This window comes from Calonectris borealis, chromosome 31 (genome assembly GCF_964195595.1).
Source record: "Calonectris borealis chromosome 31, bCalBor7.hap1.2, whole genome shotgun sequence".
In the NCBI taxonomy this organism is placed as follows: domain Eukaryota; kingdom Metazoa; phylum Chordata; class Aves; order Procellariiformes; family Procellariidae; genus Calonectris; species Calonectris borealis.
Window position 1 is genome coordinate 668,815 of NC_134342.1, and position 22,318 is coordinate 691,132.

The window sequence follows — 22,318 nt, forward strand, 5'->3', positions numbered from 1 at the left end:
ATTTCTGCCGCCGCCGGGCGCCCCACGGGCAGCAGCCGCGCCGGGGCTGACGGGCAGGTGAGCGGCTCCTGCGATCCACTGGGAGCGACTGGGAAGGGCTGGGAGCGGCACCTGGGGTGAACTGGGAGCAACTGGAATTGACCGGGAAGGGCTGGGAGCAGCATCTGGGGTGAACTGGGAACAACTGGGAGCAACTGGGAAGGGCTGGGAGCAGCACCTGGGGTGAACTGGGAGAAACTGGGAGCAACTGGGAAGGGCTGGGAGCAGCGCCTGGGGTGAGCTTGGAGTGACTGGGAGCAACTGAGAAGGGCTGGGAGCAGCGCCTGGGGTGAGCTTGGAGTGACTGGGAGCAACTGAGAAGGGCTGGGAGCAGCGCCTGGGGTGAGCTTGGAGTGACTGGGAGCAACTGGGAAGGGCTGGGAGCAGCACCTGGGGTGAACTGGGAGCAACTGGAATTGACTGGGAAGGGCTGGGGGCAGCACCTAGGGTGAACTGGGAGAACTGGGCAGAGCCAGGAGCTGCACCCAAGGGAGTTGGGATGAACTGGGTAGAGCCGGGAGCTGCAGCCAGAGGTGAACTGGGAGAACTGGGCAGAGCCGGGACCTGCACCTGAGGTGAACTGGGAGAACTGGGCAGAGCCGGGCTCTTGGCCCTGGGACCCCCGCGGCTCCCACCGGACGGGGGACAGGCTGTGGGACTCCTAACTGGTTTTACTGGTTTAACTGTCTGGGGTGCCCGGATGGGTCCAGGCGGGGGGGGAGGCTGGGCTGGGACCCCCAGGGGCTGCGGGCGGCTCCGCACCAAGACCCCCCCCGGCCCTGGCACCCACTGACCCCCTCATCCCCCCCAGCATCGCACCCCCCCGACGCCGTCACCGGGCCGGGGTCCCCTCGCCGTCGCGGTGTTTGCGCCGGCCCCCGGGGGGGCCCCGACTTTCCCTCCCTTATCGCACCCGGCGCCTCTTATCAGCGCCCGGCCCTGCCGCGGCTGCGCCGAGGGGGCCCTGGCCACGCCGGGGTGGGCGAGGGGACGGTGGGGGGGGGGCTGGAGGGGTGCCAGCAGGCGGAGAGAGCGGGGGGGGGAGGCGAGGAGCAAGTGGGTTTTGGGTGCTAAGTGAGCGGCTGGGTGGGTGCAGAGTGAGCGTTGGGTGGGTGTTGAGTGAGTGGTTGGGTGGGCGAGTAGTGAGCGGGTTTTGGGGTGGAGGGCGAGCGGTTGGGTGGGTGCCAAGTGAACGGCTGGGTGGGTGCAGAGTGAGTATTGGGTGGGTGTTGAGCGAGCGGCTGGGTGGGTGGCAGAGTGAGCATTGGGTGGGCACCGAGTAGTTGGGTGGGCGAATAGTGAGCGGTTTTTGGGGTGGAGGGCAAGCAGTTGGGTGGGTGCCAAGTGAGTGGCTGGGTGGGTGCAGAGTGAGCGTTGGGTGGGTGTTGAGTGAGCGGCTGGGTGGGCGCCGAGTGGTTGGATGGGTGCCAAGCAAGCGGTTGAGTGGGCGCCCAAGTGAGCAGCTGGGTGGGTGCAGAGTGAGCGGCTGGGTGGGTGCTGAGCGAGCCGCTGGGTGGGTGCTGAGCGAGCGGCTGGGTGGGTGGGCGCCAAGTGAGCGGGTTTTTTGGGTGCCAAGCGAGCGTTGGGTGGGCCCGCCCTGGCTCTGAGGCGCCGGGTCTCCCCCCAGGCGGTGGCCGGAGCCATGAAGCACCAGCTGAACCCGCGCCTGCTGCTGCTGCCCGTCCTGGTGGCGCTGGCGCTGCTGGGGCTGCAGGTGCAGCGCTTCGCCGAGGAGCCCATCACCACCACGCCCGCCCTGCCCGGCCCAGATGCCGCCAACCAGCAGCACCCACCCAGGGCGAATTTCCAGTGGCACGGGGCACCGGAGCCGCAGAGCAACGCCACGGCCAAGCCGGCCCCCACCCGGCACCCGCTGCAGCCCCCCTACCCCCACCCCTACCGCTTCCTCCTCAACCAGCCCCACAAGTGCCGGGACCGGACGCCCTTCCTGGTGCTGCTGGTGGTGACGGAGCCGGCCCACACGGCTGCCAGGAACGCCATCCGGCAAACCTGGGGCAACGAGAGCTCGGTGCCGGGGGTCTCCATCCTCCGCCTCTTCCTCGTCGGCGTCCACCCGGTGTTCGGGCAGGAGCTGCAGTCGGTGCTGGAGGAGGAGAACCTCCTCCACCACGACATCCTCCAACAAGATTTCTTGGACACCTACAACAACCTGACCTTGAAGACGTTGATGGGGATGGAGTGGGTGAGCAAGCACTGCCCCAACGCCAGCTACGTGATGAAGGCCGACAGTGACATCTTCCTCAACCTGGGCTACCTGGTGCGACGGTTCCTGGTGCCCCCCAAGAAGAACTTCATGACGGGTTACATCTACCGCAACACGGGGCCGCTGCGCAGCAAGGCCTACAAGTGGTACGTGCCCCACCAGGTCTACCCCAACAACACCTACCCGCCTTACTGCGGTGGACCCGGCTACGTCCTCTCCGGGGATTTAGCCGGCAAAATCTACGGCGTTGCCCAAACTTTGCCCGTTATCAACATGGAGGACGCCTTCATGGGAATCTGCCTCCACGCGTTGGGCATCGGGGTCACCAAAAGCCCTTGGGGGGTCTTCTACATGTACCGGATCGAGTACGAGAAGTGCCGGTTCTCCCGGCTGGTGATGGTCCACCACTACCAGCCCCAGGAGCTGCTGAAGCTCTGGCCCCACTTCCAGGAGGCGGAGGTGACGTGCCACCGCTAGCCGCGGCCGGCGGGCTGAGCCGCGCCGGGGCTGCCGGGCGCCGGAGCATCCCGCGTTCCCGGCGGTGGGTACCAGCGTCCCCTCCCCGTGCCGGGACCCGCCGGCTTCGCCCCCTCCGCCGACTTTCTGGCCAGTCCCCGGCTCTCGAGCAGCCGCTCGGGGCCCGTCTCCAAACCTCGGGTCTCTCGGGGACCCCCCTCCGCCGCCCCCGGCCCCACCGGGGATGGGTTTTCTCCCCAAAATTGAGCCGCCAGCTGGTTTGCACAGCGGGAGTCGAGGGCTTCGCTCACGGCTCCAGCTACACCACTTTAATGATCTTCATTATTATTATTATTATTATTATTTATTATTATTATTATTGATTTTTTTTGCACTGATCCTGCTGGGCTCGGTGGTCGGGGACCCCGCCGGTGGTAAAGCTGTGCCCGCGTTAAATTATAGCTGACGTTTATAGAATAAAAGGGCTGGAGCCAGCCCAACCGAGTTCACCAACCGCCCCGTCTCTCCCGGTGCCGGCAGCACGCCTCGGGCTGCTGCCGCGCGTCGACCTTGGCTGGATGCCAGGCGCCCACCCAGCCGCTCTCTCGCTGCCCTCCTCAGCTGGGTGGGGGAAGAAAATATAAACGAAAGAGTCGCGGGTCGAGATAAGGCCAGGGAGAGATCACGCGGCGATTACCGTCACGGGGAAAACAGACTCGACTTGGGGAAAATTAATTTAATTTATTGCCAATCAAATCAGAGGAGGGTCATGAGAAAATCGCAGCTTCTCACAGAAGCCACGCCCGTAGCCCCCGCGCTACCAAAACCTTGCCACGCAAACCCCACCGGCACAAACCCTCCGCCATCCCCTCCCGTCCCGGCGCGCCAAGGGGAAGCGTCTCCATGGCGAAACGCCGGCGGAGGAGGAATGCGAGGAGCGAGAGGGGCCGCAACGCGCTCGCGGCGCCGGGAAGGGGCCGTCACCGAAACGCCGGCTCCAGCCGGGCAGCGGTCCCGGCGTTTGCTTTGGCACTGGGGCGTTAACGGGTTGCGCTTGGGTCCGGCTCTGCCGCCGGCACAGAGAGAACATGCAAGGTTTATCGAAAACAAGCGCGCCGCGCCGGAGGAGGCACGTTTACACACGCACAAGTGGCCCGCGGCAGAACGGCACCGGTGCAATAACCAACAAGGCTCCGGCTGTTTCCAGCGCTGCCTAAAGGAGCTAAAGAGGCAGCTCCGGTGTTATTTTTGTTGGAAAAGGTGCAATTTTGTAGCTCAAACCCCGGCTGCCCGGTGTCTTTGGCCGAAGAGATGTAATCTGGCGGCTGCCTGCACCCGAGAGGTGCTGGAATATTTGGGGGCAGGAGCCGCGCCACACCACCGGTTCCCCCGGGTCGGCACCTGCACGTTCCCAGCCCGGCAAACACTTCACCTTTGCCCAGAAAGGTGAGTAAACCGAAGCCACGATCGGCATTTTAATTTTATTGTGGTTTCAAGGAGTGCCCTAGTTACAGGCAGGAGCTGGCAGGGCCGGCAAGTCACCAAAGAGCCGTGAGGATTAGATTATCTAAACCAGGAAGTCCAGCCGGCACTTGCCGTAAATGGTCACGGAAAAAACCCTCTTGGAGAGTTCAAGGGTTCCTCCTCGAAGGCTCCACCCTGCGCCAAGAATTCGGCACCTCCGCCCAACGCCCACCGCCGCACAGCGGCAGCCCCCTCGGTGGTTTAATCACCGGCAAAGGCAATAATTTGGTCTTACGCAAGGCTCCAGCCAGCCCCGCTTGCTCCTCCGGTCGGCTCGGGCCCTCTTGGAAGTCCCTCATCTCCTCCTGGCCAAAGCCCCTGGGGGGCTCAGTCTCAAAACCGAGAGTTTAAGGTCATTAAAATTGCAGAAAGTGGAGAATATCCTGAATTTAGGGTTTGGTTTTTTTTTTAAGAGAGGCAGGCGGCTGCTGCACCGGCGCGCGCCGTGGAACGACACGTTTGGAGACCAAGACATCAAGAGTTTTGTGTTTATTTGTCTACATTCAGCTTACTCCAGATGTACTGCCTGAGGGATTCAGGCATACAAAACCCACTCTTTCCCACTGGTTTTTAAAATAAAATCTTCACTTATAAAACTGAAACACTAAAGCATTAAAATACAGAAAGCTCGTTTAACTCACTTCACAAAAGCATTAACGGGTGACATATCCCTTATCTATTTAAAGCCATACTGTCTTCACACTTCCACGTCAATTTTTAAATAGAAAAAGGATACTGAAATCGTATTAACTCAAAAAAAAAAAAAAAAAAAAATCCTATTTAGACAAAGTTGTAATGGCAACTAACAAACCATTAAATACAGAGATGCCCAAAATACAGCTAAGTATGGAATTACAGGTACTCAACCATTAGTGACCGGTATCACAAAGAGCACTGCAACATGGAAACGGGGGGGCAAGGGGGGGGTTTACGTGTTTACCGTGATGCCATAAAACTGAATATTCAAAGGGTGGGCGAGCACGGGAGGTAACAAAGCTCCGCGCCCGCGGAGGAAAGGGCGGCTTTATCTGTACTGGTAATTCATGCTGTGGTCGTTTCTGCCGTAGCCGCCTTGGGACGCTTGGTAGGAGCTGGGGGGGCCGCTGTAATTTTGGCCTGAGCCGGGGGAGTTGTAGTTGGACTGAGAGGAATATCCACCTGCGGAGGGGGGGAGAAGGGGGAGAGAAGCTCGGTTACGATCGCGGCGTGAAAGAAAAAGCCGTTTTAACGCAGAATCAGAGCTTTTACTCCAATCCGGGACTCGCTGAGGCGCGAGAGCAGGCGCGGATGTAAAGACGCTGCCCTCGCACGGAAAAATACATAGGGAAGTGTCGTATACTGACCTTGCTTACCTTGGTACGAAGACCCTCCGCCCCCAGATCCTCCCCCATAGCCACCGTGCGAGCCGGTGTTGTAGGAGGCACCTCCCGAGTAGTTATTTCCTCCGCCTCCGCGGCCGCTGTTGCCGCCGTAACCTGGAAGGGAGAGCGCGGTGAGCACAGCCGGTCTCCCCGGCGGCAGCTCTGCCTTGGCCGCACCCAGCGGTGCCAAAACCGGAGAGGTTTTGCCTGCTGTTAGCAGCGAAAGGGACGATTATTCGAGGTGAGGTGACTGCCAGGGGCTCGATGAGCAAAAGTTTCTCCCTCTTCCCGTCTCCTTGGGCTGCTAAAAGCTTCGCGGAGAGGTCTGGCTGTCGGGGCGGCGGGGGGATCTCCCCACCGCGTGCACGAGCAGGGACGATCCCCGCTGGGGAGCGTGCGGATCCTAAGCGCTCACCTACCCGACGCAGAAAGCAAAGACTCGACTGTGAAATAACAGAGCAGAGCCGCCAATTCCACCTTCATCCTCCAAAACACAAGTGCAGCTCCTCGGGGAGTAGGAGACCAGACCCCAGCGGGTCTCATCCAACTAAATCAACCAAACCAGAGCGCTTCAAGCTCTCCGAGTTCACGGAATCAGGGGCTGGTTTGGGTGGGAAGGGACCTGAAAGCTCATCCAGCCCACGAGCAGGGACATCTTCACCCGGAGCAGGGTGCCCAGAGCCCCGTCCAACCTGACCTTGAACGTTTCCAGGGACGGGGCCTCCACCGCCTCCCTGGGCAACCTGCGCCCGTCTCTCACCGCCCTCAGCGTGAAGAATTTCTTCCCTCGAGCTGCTCCGAATCCCCCCTCTCTGAGTTTAAAACCCTTCCCCCTCATCCCAGCGTTATTCCTTTGAGCGCGCGTTCCCTAATTATCTAAAGTTCACATTCTCCTCCCCAGATAAGCCAGCCAGCACTCACTGAATTTGCTCTCGTAGTTGTAATCAGAGCCTCCGCCGCCAGGCGAGTTGTAGGAATTGGAGTAGGAGGAATAGTTGCCTTGGCCGTGGTTGTAGCCTTTCTGCTTGCCCTGCGGCGGGCCGTAGTTACTGTACTGGTTTTGGTTGTAGGACTGCTGCTGCTGGCCCTGGTGGGACTGGTACCCCGAACCGTAGGAAGGTTTTTGCTGTCCTCCGTGCTGCTGTTTCTTTCCGCCGTGTTTCGGAGGAACCGGCGAGTTGTAGTTATCGCCGCCCTGGTAGTAGGAGCCGCCGTAGCCGGAGGAGCCGCCGCCGCCGCCTCCGCCGCTCCCCGAGTTGGAGTGGCCGCCGTTGCTGTAGAACTGGCCTAAACAGAGAGAAGAGCGTCAGCCCCCACAGCGGCAGCGTTTTGGGGGGGGCAGGCGCTATTTTAAAGGTTAAGGCTCGTAAGACGATGAGATTGCGCCCTCGCGAACGCAAGGGTTTGGGAGCGGTTTGCTCTTAGGCTGGTGAAAGGCTTAAGAAACCGCACGCGAGGCCGAGAGGTGAAACGTCTTGTTCATTTAAGTAGGCAGGGAATCGTGAAATACATCGACGTCGTACCATCGCCCAGACACCCTGAAACCTCAGCGAACGACGCCCATCAGTTCTCCCACAGCTTTAATTCCAGTACGACCCCGTTTTGGACCAAGCTCAGGGCTACGACAGTTTCTTTAATGCATGTTACAATAACTAACAGTTATTACTTCAATGCTCTACAAAGATTTCAAATCTGGTGCTCAAACTACATTTGAGACAAGTCAGCCATCGACGGCAGCTGATGCTCGGTCTCCGCAGCCGAGAGATGCGGTAACGAGGAAGAATCTCGTTCCTGTAATGAGGAATTATGTCAACATCCACGCGGATCGCTCTAAGCCATCCGTCTGGATTTACACGGTGAGTGAGCGGCAACAATCCAACGGAAATTAAGACGTGCGTGCACAGCTCATCCTATTTACCTTGAAATTGGGGTACTACATCTGGGATCCAAGGTTACGGAAAACCTCTAACGGCTCAAAACACCCCGGAGAGCCTGGATGCGACAGCACTGTACACGGTGGAGAGTTAGTCTGGGTTTAATTTTATTTATCAAGAGTACTACAGTCAAGCTCTTCGAGCGGTTCTTTTCCTGCCCAATCTCCGTAAATTGAACTTCGGGGAGTTCTTCGCGTTGGGCTTAGTGTGAGAAGACTTATCCTACAGTCAGACTTGCCGTATTCGAAACTAAACTTATTTTCAAGGAATAAAAAGCCACTAGAATCTAACAAAAAACCTGCACCAGTGTCCGTAGCGGCGTGTACGCTCGGGGAACGGAGCTACGCCTCTAAAAGAGGGAAAGATTTGCTAGCACCTCCTCTGAAACGGAGGAGAGGTGGGGGAGAATTCAGTTAAAAAGGAGACAAAAAGAGTAAAATCTCATGCCCTTTGATTCCGCAATTCCGTGGGAGACTACCGGGAAGACTCGTGGCGAAGGCGAATCCCAGCACATCCCTAAATTCGGTGTGTGTTTGTGAAGAGCTGCGGCTCTTCGAGGCACCGGGCTTTTAATTTTTTGATCGTTCAATCAATCCTTGTCTACGCCCCCTGCACTACAGTAAGACTTTCTACGCCAGATTTTTCTTCCTCTTCCGCAGAAGATGACGATTTAGCTTGCACAGAAACGAGGTTCTGTCACCAGTTTCTCTCCAGCCAAGAACACCACGGCTGTAGCGAAATATTTCTCGGCGGAAGGAGAGGCACCTCGCTCCGCCACTTGTATTAAAGCCCCCGTCTTTGGTTCGAGCACTTCTCCAGAGCGAGGGGTTACGACTGGCACCGTGTAAATTCAAGCTGCGGGCGTTGGAAGTTGGTCTCTCCCAAGTCAATATTTCTGGAACTTCCATTTTATACCAACACTTCATATTTAACTATGAAGTTTTAATGCTGTTTGACATCGGATTATTTTCCCCAAATCCCCAGAGGAACAGAAATACCCAGCACACGAGTTGTTGCTCTAACACGGAGTCGCTTAAAAACCGGCAGTTCTTCCACCTCATTCAGGACAGGATCTACTCCCTTGGGTAAAAAGTCACTATTTCAAACAAAAGTTTTCTAAAAAAAATAGGGCATGCATCACTATTATTATTTTAAGTATCCGCTAAACACCTTGGACTTTTTTTTTTTTAAAACCTGGTGCTTTGTAGGTCAGAGGTTTTTTTGTTTTGCTTTGTTTTTGTTTTAGCTAGTTTAATTACTGAGTTAACTCAAATGTTGTTGAGCCTCACAAGTTAAACGAATGCAATGGTGCAGGCTTTGCAGCTAAAAACAGTGACAAACAAAATACAGTTTTAAAAACAAATACCGTAGCAAGAATAAAGGACCAAACACTCGGAAGTCAGAGACTCGGGTCTCGACTGGCCAATCGCAAAATTTCTCACAGTTCCCGATTCCGGTGGAATTTAATTCTCCAGGCGATTCAGTACTTTTAGGGCAACGAGCGTTTTTCAGCGCGGCTGCCGAGCCCGCAGCCAGCGGGGCTTTGCCGTTAAGTGCTTTAGGCCCTTTATGCTTGGCTCCAGAAAGCCCATTTTCATGTCAACGAAGGAATCCATGCATTTTCCCCAAGTTACTAACATGTTTACGCTAACCCCTAATGCCTGGATGTTTATTGTATCAGGATCGGAAGCACAATTACAATACCTTTGAAAGTACACTAGCTACCAGCCACAATAAGTCACATCCCTCAGCGTTAATCCACCAGCGTGTTACAAAGGATGTAGGATTAAATTTTAGCACACACGATTCCACGTACAAGTCAACATTTCGCATGCTTAGAAAGCTGGGCTGTACTATATTCAGAGATGTTGAAAAGTCTTCCCAATATCGAGAGGCGTGTACCCAATTGCTGGGATTTGTTAAAAGGCTCAAATTTTGTACAAAACCTGCTGTAAATTAAGACAAAGGTAGATTAAAACACTTCAGTTTCTTAAAAATAAAGTAATGCTTTCCATAAAAAGCAAAGATGGGCTTTTTGCCTTTACGCTGAACGGAGCTGGCTTGGAAAATTTGTGCAAGGTGCACAAAAACATTCTCGGATAATTGGTTCCCCCTGTTGTGTACATCGATACAACCAAGTTCAAAGGCAAATCACAATAAAAACTGCCACTGTCTTAAGTTCTGCAGGCTAAGAGAGTTTCAGACAAGCTGCGGTGAAAAGCCACTGTTGAGAAACCCAGTGAAGCACAGGGACACAGCACGAACACTTTGGGTTTTGGAGTTCGAGAAAATTGGAGTAAAAAGCTGTTTTTTGTGCAATACTTTTAGATGCTCTAGGAAGACCCAAAATCATGATAGCCGTAGCAGTCTGTGAAAAAGTCACCTACAAAAGGGGGAGACAGAGCAGAGAAAAAAAATTAGAATTCTTTTGAAGATGGCAAAATGCGCCACATTTGAAAGTCATGTTTTAGATTTCTCTGCTCCTGTCACCCCCCAATGAAGGCTTCTTCTCAAGACCAATCGCTGTGTATTTTCGGGAAAATCACATTCAAAAGTGTGGCCGATAGCTTCACATGGCTTAAAGCAGAGAAATTTAAAATATTCACAGTTTTAGAGGAAACGTGAAGTCACCTGGGTTCGCGTTTTAACTTTTAAACGAGTACACGAGCCACCTTTCGTGACTTCTCATTCAAAAAAGAGAACCCCTTAAGAGGGCTTCAGCTTAAGCGCATCACCGCACGGCGCAGCCCAGGCCGAGTTCCGCACCCCCAGCAGATCGACGCGTTTCAAAATTTAAGATGAAAACCACTTACTATAGCCTGCCGTCGCGGAATTTCCTCCGTAACCATAGCTTCCGTACCCAGCACCTAGATTAGAAGAAAAGGTTTAAATAAAAGGAAAACGAAGCGTACAAAGGCCTCATTATTTCCCGCCGCGGGACAAAACGCCAGAGGGGATTAATTCGCCGGTCGGGGTTTGGGTAGTTTGCGGTACGTTTAAGCGCGGAAAGAGTCAGGACGGGGCGCAGGCAGCATCTCTCACCTGCGTTCATGTAGCCGCCGTGGTTGCCGCCGAATCCACCCCTGCCTCTCCCGCGGCCTCGGATGTTGCCGCCTCTTCCGCGGCCGCGCATGTTGGGCGGAGGGGGCACTTCGTTGTGCATGGGGCCGCCCATTCCGAACCCCGGGTTGTGCTGCTGAGGGAAGAGAGATCTGTTACCCAGCTTCTGAACGGCATCGCCTCGCCTCCGAGGGGAAAACAAACCTTTCGAAGGGATGGCGGGGGCTCTAGAACACGTCAGGTACGCCCCTGCCTCGAGAGGAAGAGGGGTTGCACCGAAAGCAGGGGGGGTGGGTGCCAAATAAGGGTCATCTCCAGAAAACAGAGGTTGTTTTCTGTAAAACTTGATGGTATTTCTGCTTTCAAGCCCAATTGTTAGCAGATCCTAACACCTTAAATTGATTTCCCCTCCCAAAAAGGGATTAAAACCGTAGAGCAGGAGACAAGGGTACCACAGAACGGTTAGCGACACCACAAAGTCATCAAATTGTGAATTCACTTACTTTTACTGCAAACTTGGGTCCTCCCCTAGCCGGCACGGGGGCTCTCTTCTTCTTGTTTTGCTCAATGGCAACAGGAGCATCTGGAAACAACTTCTCTAGCGCGGCCAGAGCAGCGTAGGCTTTTGCCACCTTTTTATTTGAACCGGCTCCTTGGAATTTCTGCCCGTCAACCTCCACCTTTGAAAGGGATTAAATCATTGCGCGTAAGCGGAAAGGGCAGGCTTGGTAAAATTAATCATTTTTTATGGTGCCCGCAGACAATTCCAGAAGTTGGAAGTGCTCAAGGTCAGGCTGGACGCGCTTTGAGCAACCGGATCTAGTGGAAATGTCCCTGCCTATTAGATGATCTTTAACGGTCCCTTCCAACCCAAACCATTCTGCCGTTTTATGATTTTAAATTCTTACTAAGGCTACGGAGTTACAGCTATCCGAGTTGGGATGAAGGCAACAGAAAGAGGAGCAGAAGTCACCTCACCTCCATGACAAAGCGCTTGTCGTGGCTGCCGCCCGTTTCTGAAATCAGTTCGTATTTCAGCCCCCGCCGTTTCTCGTTAAGCTCCATCACGGGATTCTTGCCGTGCTTCGTCAGAATTGGTCCCTGCTGTTTCACATTCTGGAAGTAGAGAAGCGGTGATGAAACGGAGAAAAACCCTTAATGGACCTGAAGTTGCTTCCAAAACACGTACTTTGGAAAACAGCTTAAAGAAGATTGGAATAAGCTTGCCTGATGCTTTTACCTCTTAAACTGTATCGTCACAGTAACACAGTACGGTACGCAGTTATAGCAACCTGTCGCTAAAAGGCGCTTCTGATGATGTCCTACCACGCCGCCCCAAAGAACCAGAGCGGCCCGTTTCCCCCTCTTCGACTGCGCTCACCTCTGGGGTTTGATCTGAAGGAGGAGAAGCAGCCGTGGGCGTCGAGACAGTTTCTACTACAGGAGGAGGAGCGACGACGACTGGTTTCTGTTCAGTTTCCTCTGCCGATTCGTCTCCTTTCCCAGACTCTTTGCCTTCCACTCCCGTGGGTAAACCCATATCTTGCAACACCTAGAGGAAGGAGAGTTGGAGAGGAGATTACTGAACAGCGCGGACTTCAAAGCAGCTCTGGCTCTTGTGTGCCCTACCCATTTTGGGGTAAATACTTGCGAACGCTGCTCAAGACTCCGTTTATTAATTCTGTTAAGTGCTAGCCATCCCGCAGGCACTTCGAGACCTAGGAGGTATGAAGTCCTCTGCCCTGAGGCTTCATGCACAACAGACTACGCTGTCCTGGTGTTTAACTTCTCCCCTCTCTGTCCTGAAGGGTTTATGACATTTTTTCATACACGGTGGTCGTCATGACTGTCATCACCATCAACCCGGTTGCCCTTTTGAACTTGGGAGAGGTCAGCAATCAAACCGCCTCCTAACGAGAGCCCTCTGGCAGGAATTTGCGTACACAGCTCTTACCTTCACTGCCACGTGCAATTTGGCCGTCTTTTTGGAAGGGCCCGACGCCTCAAACGTGCTGCCATCGATTTCCACAGACATTGTAAAGATAGGAGCGTGAACAGGACCGGTCTGAGAGACGAGTTTGTACTGGAGCCCAGGTTTTAGCTGGTTTAGTTTCATCAGTGCATTCATGGCCTGGGGAGGTTCAAGTTTTTCCTCTGAACAGAGAAAAAAAAAAAAAACCAAAAGTTTGTCATCTCTTTCAAAGAAGCATAACTGATTTCAGACAAGTTCTGATCTGTATTTTCCTCCTCGCGAGAGTTTAAATTATACCAAGTAAAAATCTTACAGTGTTAAGCTTTTTTTTTAAATTCACGTGCCCCCTAACTCCTATTTACAGCATCACCCAAGACCAAACACTTGCAAGAGTCCTTCCGCAACCTGCCCCCCGCCTCGGCCTGCGAACAGCTCTCGGGTAGCCATTTGTACCTACCTCTTGTTAACTCAATACCTTTTTTCTGAATCTTCTTTTTCTTTTTGCTGGGAGATTTCTCCTCTCCGTCCTCCTCCATTGGGCGCTTCATTGGGGTGACAGCGTACGTCGTACTGGGAGGAATTTGGACTGTAACAATCGTAACAAAAACCCCTAAGTATTCCAGTTTCCAGCAACAACAGCAGCAAAAAGCCTTGGAAATGTGGTTTGTGGGGTTCTCCCCCCCAAGTACCTACCAGTATAGTCAACGGGATTTTCATTCTTTGGTTTCTTGGGCATTTTGGAAGGTAGGGGATCCATCCCCAAGACTTTGTGAAGCTGGCCAAAAGCAGCAAGTCTCAGAGCATGCTAGAAAGATTAAACATGTGTTACCGGGACGCGCAAGCGGCTACACCAATCTCTGTTCCCTGCACAGTTTCAGAGAGGAACATTCTACCCACCCCTACACAGAAATCCTCATCAGTTTAAATAGGACTCTCTGAATTTTTGAAGTTCAACCCAAAATACGGGTCACGGTAGCAAGTCACTATTTAAAACCTGATACTTTGCTTCTGGTTGGCCGAGCTACAAATTCCTTATTGCTGTGGGACCCATTTGTATTTCTTTTACTTGACTAGATATTAAAAAAGTTAACACCGACCTCCGTGAGGTTACTAGACTACCATTAACCAATATGGAAGTTCAGAGTCAGTTGAACTGATTAAGTTTTCGTAACATCTGTAGTCAAAACTATACCTGAGCACTCTGTGTGATATCTTCCCTTTGTTGTCTGTCTAGATGCCCAATAGCATCAGTGGCTTCTTTTTCACAAGGATCATAAATACCAGAACCATCTGAAGGCAGGAAACAAGGAAGATATGCAGAGAATTATCCTGGTGTTTTCTAAAGAAACTAAACTAAGTATTCCCTTGGCATCAATCAACACTCATCTCTCGAAGAACACGGACTGACATGATCCATCCAATGTCCAACATTCTGAAACTCGTCTGGACTATTTTACACGTACAATTAGCAGTGAAGCTGGTCACGACCACTCAGGGAACCAATTTTACGCTCGTAGAAACTGGTACCTCTCTCTACAGGGGTTTAACGTCATGGGTCCGTAGCTTTGAACACACGTGCCCTAAGTAACGGCAAGGTACCGTAGTACCCGTGTACGCTGGGGGCTTTCTGAGCTCCGGATCTAGGCTGCCCGCACATTTAACAAGGGAACGTAACCGCGCCTCGAAGCTTCAACCGCGTTTCATTTCGGCTTCGCTTTGAAATGTAAATGCAGAGAACCACCTAACCTGGCATAACGATTCCCGAGGCAAGGCATTCAAGAACTCTCCTCAGAGCCTCGCCAGCGCCCATGGGTCTGTTAGCAGTTCCGATAGATTTCTCGCACAGCAGCTCTAGAGGCTGAAAGACAGTTTGGAGAAGTGAGAGGAGCGAAGGCAGGCGCTTGCGCTGCGCTTACGGCTAGGAGCTGCTTCGAATTCACAAACGATTAAAGGATTTACGCTGTAGAAATTGTTAATCGATAAAACGATTCACACCGGAGCCATTTGACACGCGTCTTTTAAGGGCAGAAACTTTGTCCGTGCTACGTAAAAACTCTCACTTATGAAACGGAACGTGTGCAGACTGGAGAGAGCTGAACACCGGCTTGGAGAAGTGGTACCAAAACCCCCAAAATGAAACAAAAAAGGACAATTACCCATCCTCTCAGCGGTGCCCAAGTAGGAACCCGAGTACACAGATCTCGCAGCACTCGTATCACTATGACGCACGACTTCAGCCCGTTAGCCCTGGCCTAGAATAAGAATCAAAAGCAGACACACATTCAATAAAAACACCAAAACTGCTCATTCGCAGACATTCATTTTTGCGGTGCTACTTTGTCAAGGGTAAACAGTATTTCGCGTTACCATTTTATAACTTATAACAGTAACTGTAGTGTACAAAGGCAACATTACTCTTAACACAAAGCAGCAGCTATGCATCTACTCTTTAAAAAAGGTTCCTTCCGAACGTTTAATTCGCTTAAGTGCCTCTTTAGCAACTGTACCGTTGACAGACGCTAAGTTCAGCACGTCTAACTATCATCCGACGTTAAATATTTTAAATAAAAAAAAAAAATACAGTTAGCCCCTTAATAGTTTACAAATTTTCTACTTAAAGACAAATATAAGAACAAAATGCAAACCTGGAACCACTTGGCGTGTCGCAGTGACGCCAAGGCAGCAAGGCATTTCTGCCTGTCCAGAACGTCCGGGGAGTCGTTGACTGATAGCGTTTCTATTCGTGGATGGAATAAGAAGACAAGGCACAGTTTGACCAAGGGGGTTCTGTCAGGCGGAGAGGGGATGAGGCAGCTTCCTAACGGGCAGCTGAGGCTCCCAAAAGATCCTGATCTAGATCCTGTACCTGGAGGCAGGGTCTGCAGTGCGCTCGCCTAGCGGCCTTGCTTAGAAATTAAAACTGCAGAAAGGGGGGAAGTTCAATTAACAGGGACGGACTGAAATCTATTCTGTGAGGAGACGGGGTGTGAAACTCGATGGGAGAGGACAGAAATCCTTTACGACTCGAATGAAGTGGTAGCGTAGGAGGCCGGTGATAGGTAACAAAGGGAAATTTAAAATAAACCCCCACTCTGCGTTCAGAGCGCAGCTTAAGTGGAGGAGTGGGGGGGAAAAAGCTTTGCGAGGATCAAGGGAACCCCCTCCGCCCATAAGGCTTGACTGCCCTGGCCCCAACCCGTGACAGAGAGCGTCCTGTTGGTCAAAGGTCCAGCGTCCCTAAAATTGACAAACTAGAAGGCTTGGTAGACGAGGTCAGATATCAAAACCATAGACAGTCAATAGAGCACAAAGATATTTTCCAGTCTGTGCTGCAGCAAAATTGAAGATATGGTTTGAAAAAGCTCAAAGTTTCTGAAGACCAGGGTTTTAGATAAGGCTAGCGCACAGAGCGAGCGTTTGAAACCCGCCAATTTGACAGCGCGATGCCTACGATACAGAACCCGTCGTAATTCAAGCGCAAAACCACGCCTGTCAATTCCAAAGGGAATTTGAGAGCGAATGGAGAAGCTAACTTTATCCAAAACTCTGCATCACTTTCCGGAATTCTGAACTTTAGCTGATGAAACAGCCAATCGAGGAGACCCAGAGCACCTATCATTCTTGCTGCAACACACACTGTGTGGAACATCCAATTTCATGTACATGCAAGTCATTTAACAAGAAGCCTTCGAGATTTTTTTTTTTTTTTTTAAACGTATCTGGTTTATATTTTTATGTCACTGTGCAGGCCACTTACATGGCTAGGTACAAAACAAGATTAATACAACAAGATGACGTATTAGTGAACTAAAGGCCCAAGTTAAAAAAGAAAAAAAAAGGATAAAAAAATAAAAGGAGCAAAATCCCATCTGAAAGGTGCTACTCAGTTTCGGAAGCTCAGTCCGAATAAACCGTAACCGTGGTCTCATGAGGTTGGTGGTGTCTCACGGAATTTTGAATTTGCACAAAAATAATTGTTGCCGCTTCGGCTGAAACTGAAGAGCACGCTTTAACAGTGAATTAGCAACGGAAATGTACGGGTTTCCAACCGACTGTCGGCTGTTTGCAGTCTTCCATACCTCCAGCTAACTGCTTTTCCATTTCTTCTCTGACTACAGGCGACGTCAAGTGGATGGTCAGTGTCAGCGGCGGCTCTTTTGTGTTCTTAATTACAATTGCAGCGTCACCAACCGACTGGATTATTTCATATTTGTCTTCGGTAATAGCCTGCAATAGAATTTCACCGCTTAGCAATCGTCTAATTCGTTTCTGAGTGATTTGCAACATCCTTTTCCAACAAAAACCAAGCTCTATAAACAAAACTTCAGCTAATAAAGAGACGTTCGTTTAACGAGGCAATTCCAGAATAACGCTACACGCCTATGAAAATTACTTTTCCAAGACAGAAAAAGGGTATCAAAAACAAACGTCATCGGTGTCTTTTTAACCACGTAAAATCTATTTCGCTCGTTCTGTAACAAGCACAAACACTGAAAGGTTTTACTCACAGCAAGCTGTACGCCAAGATTGTCAGCTACTTTCTCCAGGAGATCTGTGGTGGGTTTATCTTTGCACAAAAGAACTAGCTCAAGATCCAAGTCCCCCTTCAGTAAGAGGCCTTTTGCTACGAGCCCGACACGCATCACTCCACGCAGGGTCCTAGTCAACTGCTCTGTGGCCTTCTGATCCCTGCAAACACACAGGGCGCAGTCACGACGGCTTCGAAACGACAAGAATTAACGGCAGCCAGGTAAGCGCGAGCGCTCAACCCGAGCTAAGGGATAGATCCGCGAAGACTAAATACGATACAGGAGCCCCGCTGAAGGATTTACTACACCTGCAGGGGAAAAGTCGCTTCAACCCCAGGTTAGTTAATTCCTCTTGGTTCCACAGCCAGGGAAAACAACTTTTCCCACTTCAGCGGGCGGATTTTTACTAATCTAAGATGGGGCTACTACCTCCGACAGCGCCCTTTACAGGCACGCGTTCGGTGATGTTGCTTACCCTCCTTCCTTGTTTTCCTCTTCGGCTGCCGTCTCCATGGACTCTGTTTCTGGCTGCTCCCCACTGACTTTTTCCTGCTCGTCGATCCAGTCGGACACAGCTTTGAGCGCTCGCTCCGTGTGGGACACCATATTCTGCACTGCCTCCAGCTCCTCCTGCGTCGGGTAAACGGCCGAATGTTTGGCCATCACGTGGCGGTCGTCGTTCACAAAAATACGCATTGGTCGCTGAAAAGGGATTTTGAAACAATTTTAGCGAGAGCCGAAACACAGATATTCATCTCGCGAGTCCAAAACCCGCCGATCCTTACCATTTTTGCTTTTGAATGTCTGTCCAAGCGTTCAAAATGGGCTTATTTAGATTCTTCGACCAAAAAGACTGTACCGGTACCACACTTTCCTGTAATCTGAAAGCAATGGAAGATCAGTTAGCAATGCCGGCAGGCTGGTCCGTCCCCGCAGCAGGAACAGAAATAACCGGCATCGATAATTGGAAGCAATAACAGAAATTAGAAGCGAACTCATCAGCGAAAGCCCCGTTTTCTGCTCCTGATGACTTACATTCTTAAGACCTGAATAGTGCCCACGATAACGATTACAGCCAGGTTTGTCCCACAGCTGTCACCCCAACTTGCACAGACTGCCCGCAAAGAAGGTTTGCGTTACCTGCCCAGCGGTTTAACAAGCACCACGCACTCCTTCCCCATCCGACAGCTCAGCCGTGGCGCGACGGCCGAGCACGCTGCGCAAGGCAAACGCTCTGAACCACTCCCTCGCGCGATCTCCCCAAGAAACAAAGACAACCCAGCAGCCGGAGCTGCACCCAACTGCTTGATTTTTCCCTCCTACTTCTCATTCGCGGCCATAAGTATATTATTTTGGCTCCTTATTCCCAAGAGGCTTTCCCATTAAAACGGGATTTTTCCAAAGCTCCTGCTCGTATTTCTAAAACAAAGTGCGCTGAAGGTAAAGCACTCCCCGCTACAGCCGGAGCAGCCTGCACTGGCAAAATTAAGAGTCTATAAGCTAATATAATTCCAAGAGGTAAAGAACCAGGTTGCCATCGCCTGGTTGCCAAGCAAGGAGATAGCTTAATCATTTGTGCTACTCAGAAGCAACTATTTGTAAAAATCTCTTTGCCATATACCGCTTTTTTACTCCAAATTCATTTTACACTCTGCTTTACAAGCCTGCTTTTAATTAGGATCAATACGAGACAAGTTCAGTAGCTGCATCGAGTCTCTTCGGTTACTTTATCAGGAGGAAATAGTATAAACTTACGCCGGCAAAGCTGGTTTTGAAGCAAGGGCTCGCAACTTCTAAAATTCAACAGATTAAGCCAACATCACGACAGCTTGTTTCCGAACAAGAAGCCATTTCCGAAGGGAACTAACCCACTCCAACAGCCCGAGCCCCAACTGGGGCAGTGAACTCCTTTTGTTAAAATTCAAGCACTTTGTTCCTCTGTTTTAGCCAAGGGGCCTTCGAGCAGAGAAACATTTGTGTCCTGCAGGACCGACTGCCGCTCTGTGGGAGCTTCCCAAGATCGCCTTCAGATGCGAGCAGGCTTCTGGCAAGAACTTCAAGATGCCATTTCGCGCCCACTGGGATCGACTCTTCGGCATCAATGACATCGTTTCCCACGTGACTAGCGTAAGAATCAGCAGTTGCTCGACTCACGGTCGTTAGTTTGACCAAACATCTTTAATAAAACTCTTGATTTACCTCTAACTGAAACCCAGTCCTGCAAGCACCTGATGTTTCGTGGTAACTCCAAGAATTGTTAAGTGCCATTTAAAAGCATTAGCACGAGCGAGGCACAGGGAGAGCCTCAGCACCTGAAGATGATGGAGATGAAGGTCATCGCCATCTGCATCCACCAGTTGTTCCACTTCATTTTACAATCAAGTACACACCAAAACTGCCTGGCAGCTAAGGCTTTCAAAAACACTGCTGGAGAAAGTCAATCACGCCTCAATTATTCCAGAGCTCAGAACCAAATCCCGCTTCTCTGGGAGTTCTTCCCTTTTGAGCGAGTTTCACTCAAAATGAAACCGGGCTGAAGCTCGCTTTTTTTTTTCCTCACTGGAACCTACCCCGAGTCGGCCCGTTCCCAGCCTCGCCGGTAATCGCTACGTACGGCTCGCAAACCCAACGTTTTACTTTTTACGCTTTACAGATGACACAACCTGCAAGTAAGCCCGACCAATCTTAAGTATAAGTTGTCCAAGATACTGGAATAATAATAAAAAAGAACAAGTAATTTACTGCCATTATAAGTCTATAAAACACCACGCGCGGCCTGGGCAGAAATCAGGACCCTGCTGCACTATTTGTTTTACAAACAGAGCTGGGGCTCACGACTTGGAGAATTTTCTAGGATAAAAATTGGGAAAACTCGTTTCCTCGAGCCACCGGCGCTGTACAGAGTCAGTATTCTACACCACAGAAATACCTCCGATTCCAATCTGGCAAATATTTACGCACAGGATGACTTTGGTATTGTTACAAACCTGCATCTAATTGTAATTAAACCCAGATGTTAGTGCCCGCTGACCAGGGAGAATTATTCCCAAGCTACCTGCAAGAACCCACGAGGCATCTTCTCACGTTTGCGGGTGCCAGCCTCCCAAAACACCCCTCCTTTGGACTCGACCCCAAAGAACTCGTACACTCTGTATACGGTTATTTTTCTTAAAGCTCCCTTAATTTCCTCCAAGCAAGGTAAGAAATGAGTTGAAATCCAACCTAGTGAAGCGTGTTTCTATAGTCAGAAAATACTACAACAGCCCGAGAAACGAGAATCCCGTTTCCTGCGATTTCTAAAGACGGACGTTATCGCTCTTCTTGAAATCACTGAAGTTCATTTCTAGTGAGAACCCAGGAGCTGATGCTGCAGCATCACAGGATTCACACCTCTTGGGGAAAAGAACCACAGAAAAGTTAAAAACACGAACGCGCTCAATAACGCACAATTCCTGACATTGCTCTTGATGCCGGTCGTCATTAAAATTGGAGAAAAAAGAGAAAACTTTGAAATTCCACCCTCGTTTTAAGCCTCGCCTGCTCTGCTCTCCCCCTCCTACGATTTCCACTACCAGCTTGATTTCACCAACAAACTTTCCACTCGATTCGAGTCTTCCGACGGAAGGAGCGGACTCTCCGAAACATTTGTTGGGCGGTTGGATGAGAAAATGATAAACAATGCAAAAGGTCGAAACTTCTCCTCTAGGTAAGGGGAAAGTTTCACACATGTGAAGAAGCCCATTCCATTTTAGAGAGCTTCTACGCTTTAAGTAAGAATTTGTCATTTTTAATCTGTGTTTTTAACCTATCGTACCTGAAGAGGAGGACTGCAAAGCCTTAATGCCTTGCTTTTGTTTGCCAAAGCTCTTCAAGGTCTAAGGACACCGACTGCGTCTATCCCCCATCGCAAGGCTACCTGGCTGACCGAGGTGAGGGCAAACAAAAGCTGTTGCCTCTTGCAAAGCGGCAGCGACACGTAGGGAGGGTTTTTTGTTGGGTTTTTTTCTGAACCATCCAGAAACCGAGCGGCTACAAATAACGGGATAGATGAGAAGTGATGGGAGAGTCGGGATAAACCCCTGGAGAGTGAAGTTTAGGACAGGAGAGCGCGGTCCTGTCCCTAAGGGGAGGAGATGGGCATTTAAATCACGCCAAAGGGGATGTTTCCACCTCACCCGTGTCCCCCCACCCCACCCAACGCACACCCACCTCCCAGCACCGTGAGAAGCCTGCGGGCCCCGGGGAGCTGCTGCCGGGGCGGGGGGTTCGGGAAAGGGCCCCCCAGGACCGACCTTTCCCTCCTCCCCACTCCCACACGGGCAGCACCGCCCGTCCCCACGCGTGTGCGCGGGGAACCGACGGCCACGGGGTGGGGGGGTGCAGAGGCAGGCGGGCCGCTGCCGCCATTTGCAAGCGCGGCGAGAACAAAGCGGCGGCGGCGGGAAATGGGGGGGGGGGGGCAACGCCGCGACACCCCCCTATCCCCCCCTCCACGGCGCCGCTCCCCCCCCCCAGCGTGAGGGGCGGCTGCGGGGGGGGGTCGTGCGGGATGGAGGGGGGGGGATGCGGCGCAGCCCCCCCTCCCCAATTCCTGAGGCCCCCCCCCCCCAGCCCTCCCCTCACTCACCCCCGGCCCAACGGCCGCCCGCCGCCATTTTGTCTCCACAGCACAATGGGCCGCGCAGGGAAGGAGGGGAAGGGGGCCGGGTCACCGCCGGCGCGGCCTGCCGCCAACCTCCCCCCCGCCACCCCCGCCGCCAACACCTCCTCCGCCTCCCCCCCCGCCACACACACACACGGGCCTACCCGCCCTCCTCCGCGGCCCGTCCGCCCGGCACCGCCCCCCGGCCCGCCTCGGCGCCGGGCTCCCCCTCAGTCCCGGTGGGGGAAGGCAGAGCCGGTTCCTACCGGGGCCTGCCCGCGGGGCGGAGGGGGGGGGGCCCTGCTGCTCCTCCCTCAGCGGCGGCGGCGGGGCCCGGGCCTGGGCCTGGCCGCGGTGCGGGGCGCGGTGCGGTGCGCGGTGCGGCGGGGCGCGAGACTGCAGCGCGGGGGGCGGAGCCGCCGCCGGCGGGGGGCGCGCGGCTGTGCGCGAGGGGGGGGGGGGCGTGTGGGGGGGCGTAGGGGGAGGAAGGGAAGGGGGGGAATAGAGAGTCACGTGGAGCGCGGCGGTGGGAGCCAATGAGTGAGCTCGGCGGGAGGGTGACGTAGGTGGGAGGGTC

The 22,318-nt window shown here is 52.5% G+C and overlaps 2 protein-coding genes across 11 annotated transcripts; one reads left to right on the forward strand and one right to left on the reverse strand.

Annotated features, from left to right (window-relative positions):
* The first annotated feature begins 1,678 nt into the window (after positions 1-1,678).
* Positions 1,679-2,795, forward strand: LOC142073962 (beta-1,3-galactosyltransferase 2-like). Its single transcript, XM_075134303.1, has one exon. The coding sequence runs from the start codon at positions 1,682-1,684 to the stop codon at positions 2,738-2,740; it is 1,059 nt and encodes a 352-aa protein (XP_074990404.1). The 5' UTR covers positions 1,679-1,681; the 3' UTR covers positions 2,741-2,795.
* Positions 2,796-4,717: 1,922 nt separating this feature from the next.
* ILF3 (interleukin enhancer binding factor 3) lies at positions 4,718-22,084 on the reverse strand. Of its 10 annotated transcripts, none has more exons than XM_075134259.1 (20): positions 21,906-22,084; positions 17,885-17,980; positions 17,575-17,801; positions 17,079-17,259; positions 16,650-16,797; positions 15,216-15,307; positions 14,727-14,822; positions 14,317-14,428; positions 13,763-13,860; positions 13,264-13,375; positions 13,028-13,156; positions 12,553-12,752; positions 11,980-12,150; positions 11,577-11,714; positions 11,102-11,278; positions 10,581-10,731; positions 10,352-10,405; positions 6,526-6,891; positions 5,596-5,718; positions 4,718-5,401 (listed from the first exon to the last, which is right to left on the reverse strand). In XM_075134259.1, exons 2-20 carry the CDS (start codon positions 17,885-17,887, stop codon positions 5,268-5,270), a joined length of 2,712 nt encoding a protein of 903 aa, XP_074990360.1. In that variant the 5' UTR covers positions 17,888-17,980; positions 21,906-22,084; the 3' UTR covers positions 4,718-5,267. The 10 variants fall into 10 exon arrangements, with proteins under 10 accessions (XP_074990360.1, XP_074990359.1, XP_074990364.1 ...); XM_075134258.1 differs by having other exon boundaries at positions 10,581-10,734; XM_075134263.1 differs by having other exon boundaries at positions 5,587-5,718; positions 13,046-13,156; positions 21,906-22,083.
* Positions 22,085-22,318: the final 234 nt, after the last annotated feature.

Bases quoted from the DNA above. Each gene is read 5' to 3' on its own strand.
- LOC142073962 (XM_075134303.1), top strand. From the start codon at position 1,682: ATGAAGCACCAGCTGAACCCGCGCCTGCTGCTGCTGCCCGTCCTGGTG.
- ILF3 (XM_075134255.1), bottom strand. The intron at 13,861-14,316 runs GTTAGGTGGTTC...TCCTGCCTTCAG, and splicing joins CTCGGGAATCGTTATGCCAG to ATGGTTCTGGTATTTATGAT. The intron at 6,892-10,351 runs GTAAGTGGTTTT...CTCTCTGTTTAG, and splicing joins TTCCGCGACGGCAGGCTATA to GCCAGTTCTACAGCAACGGC.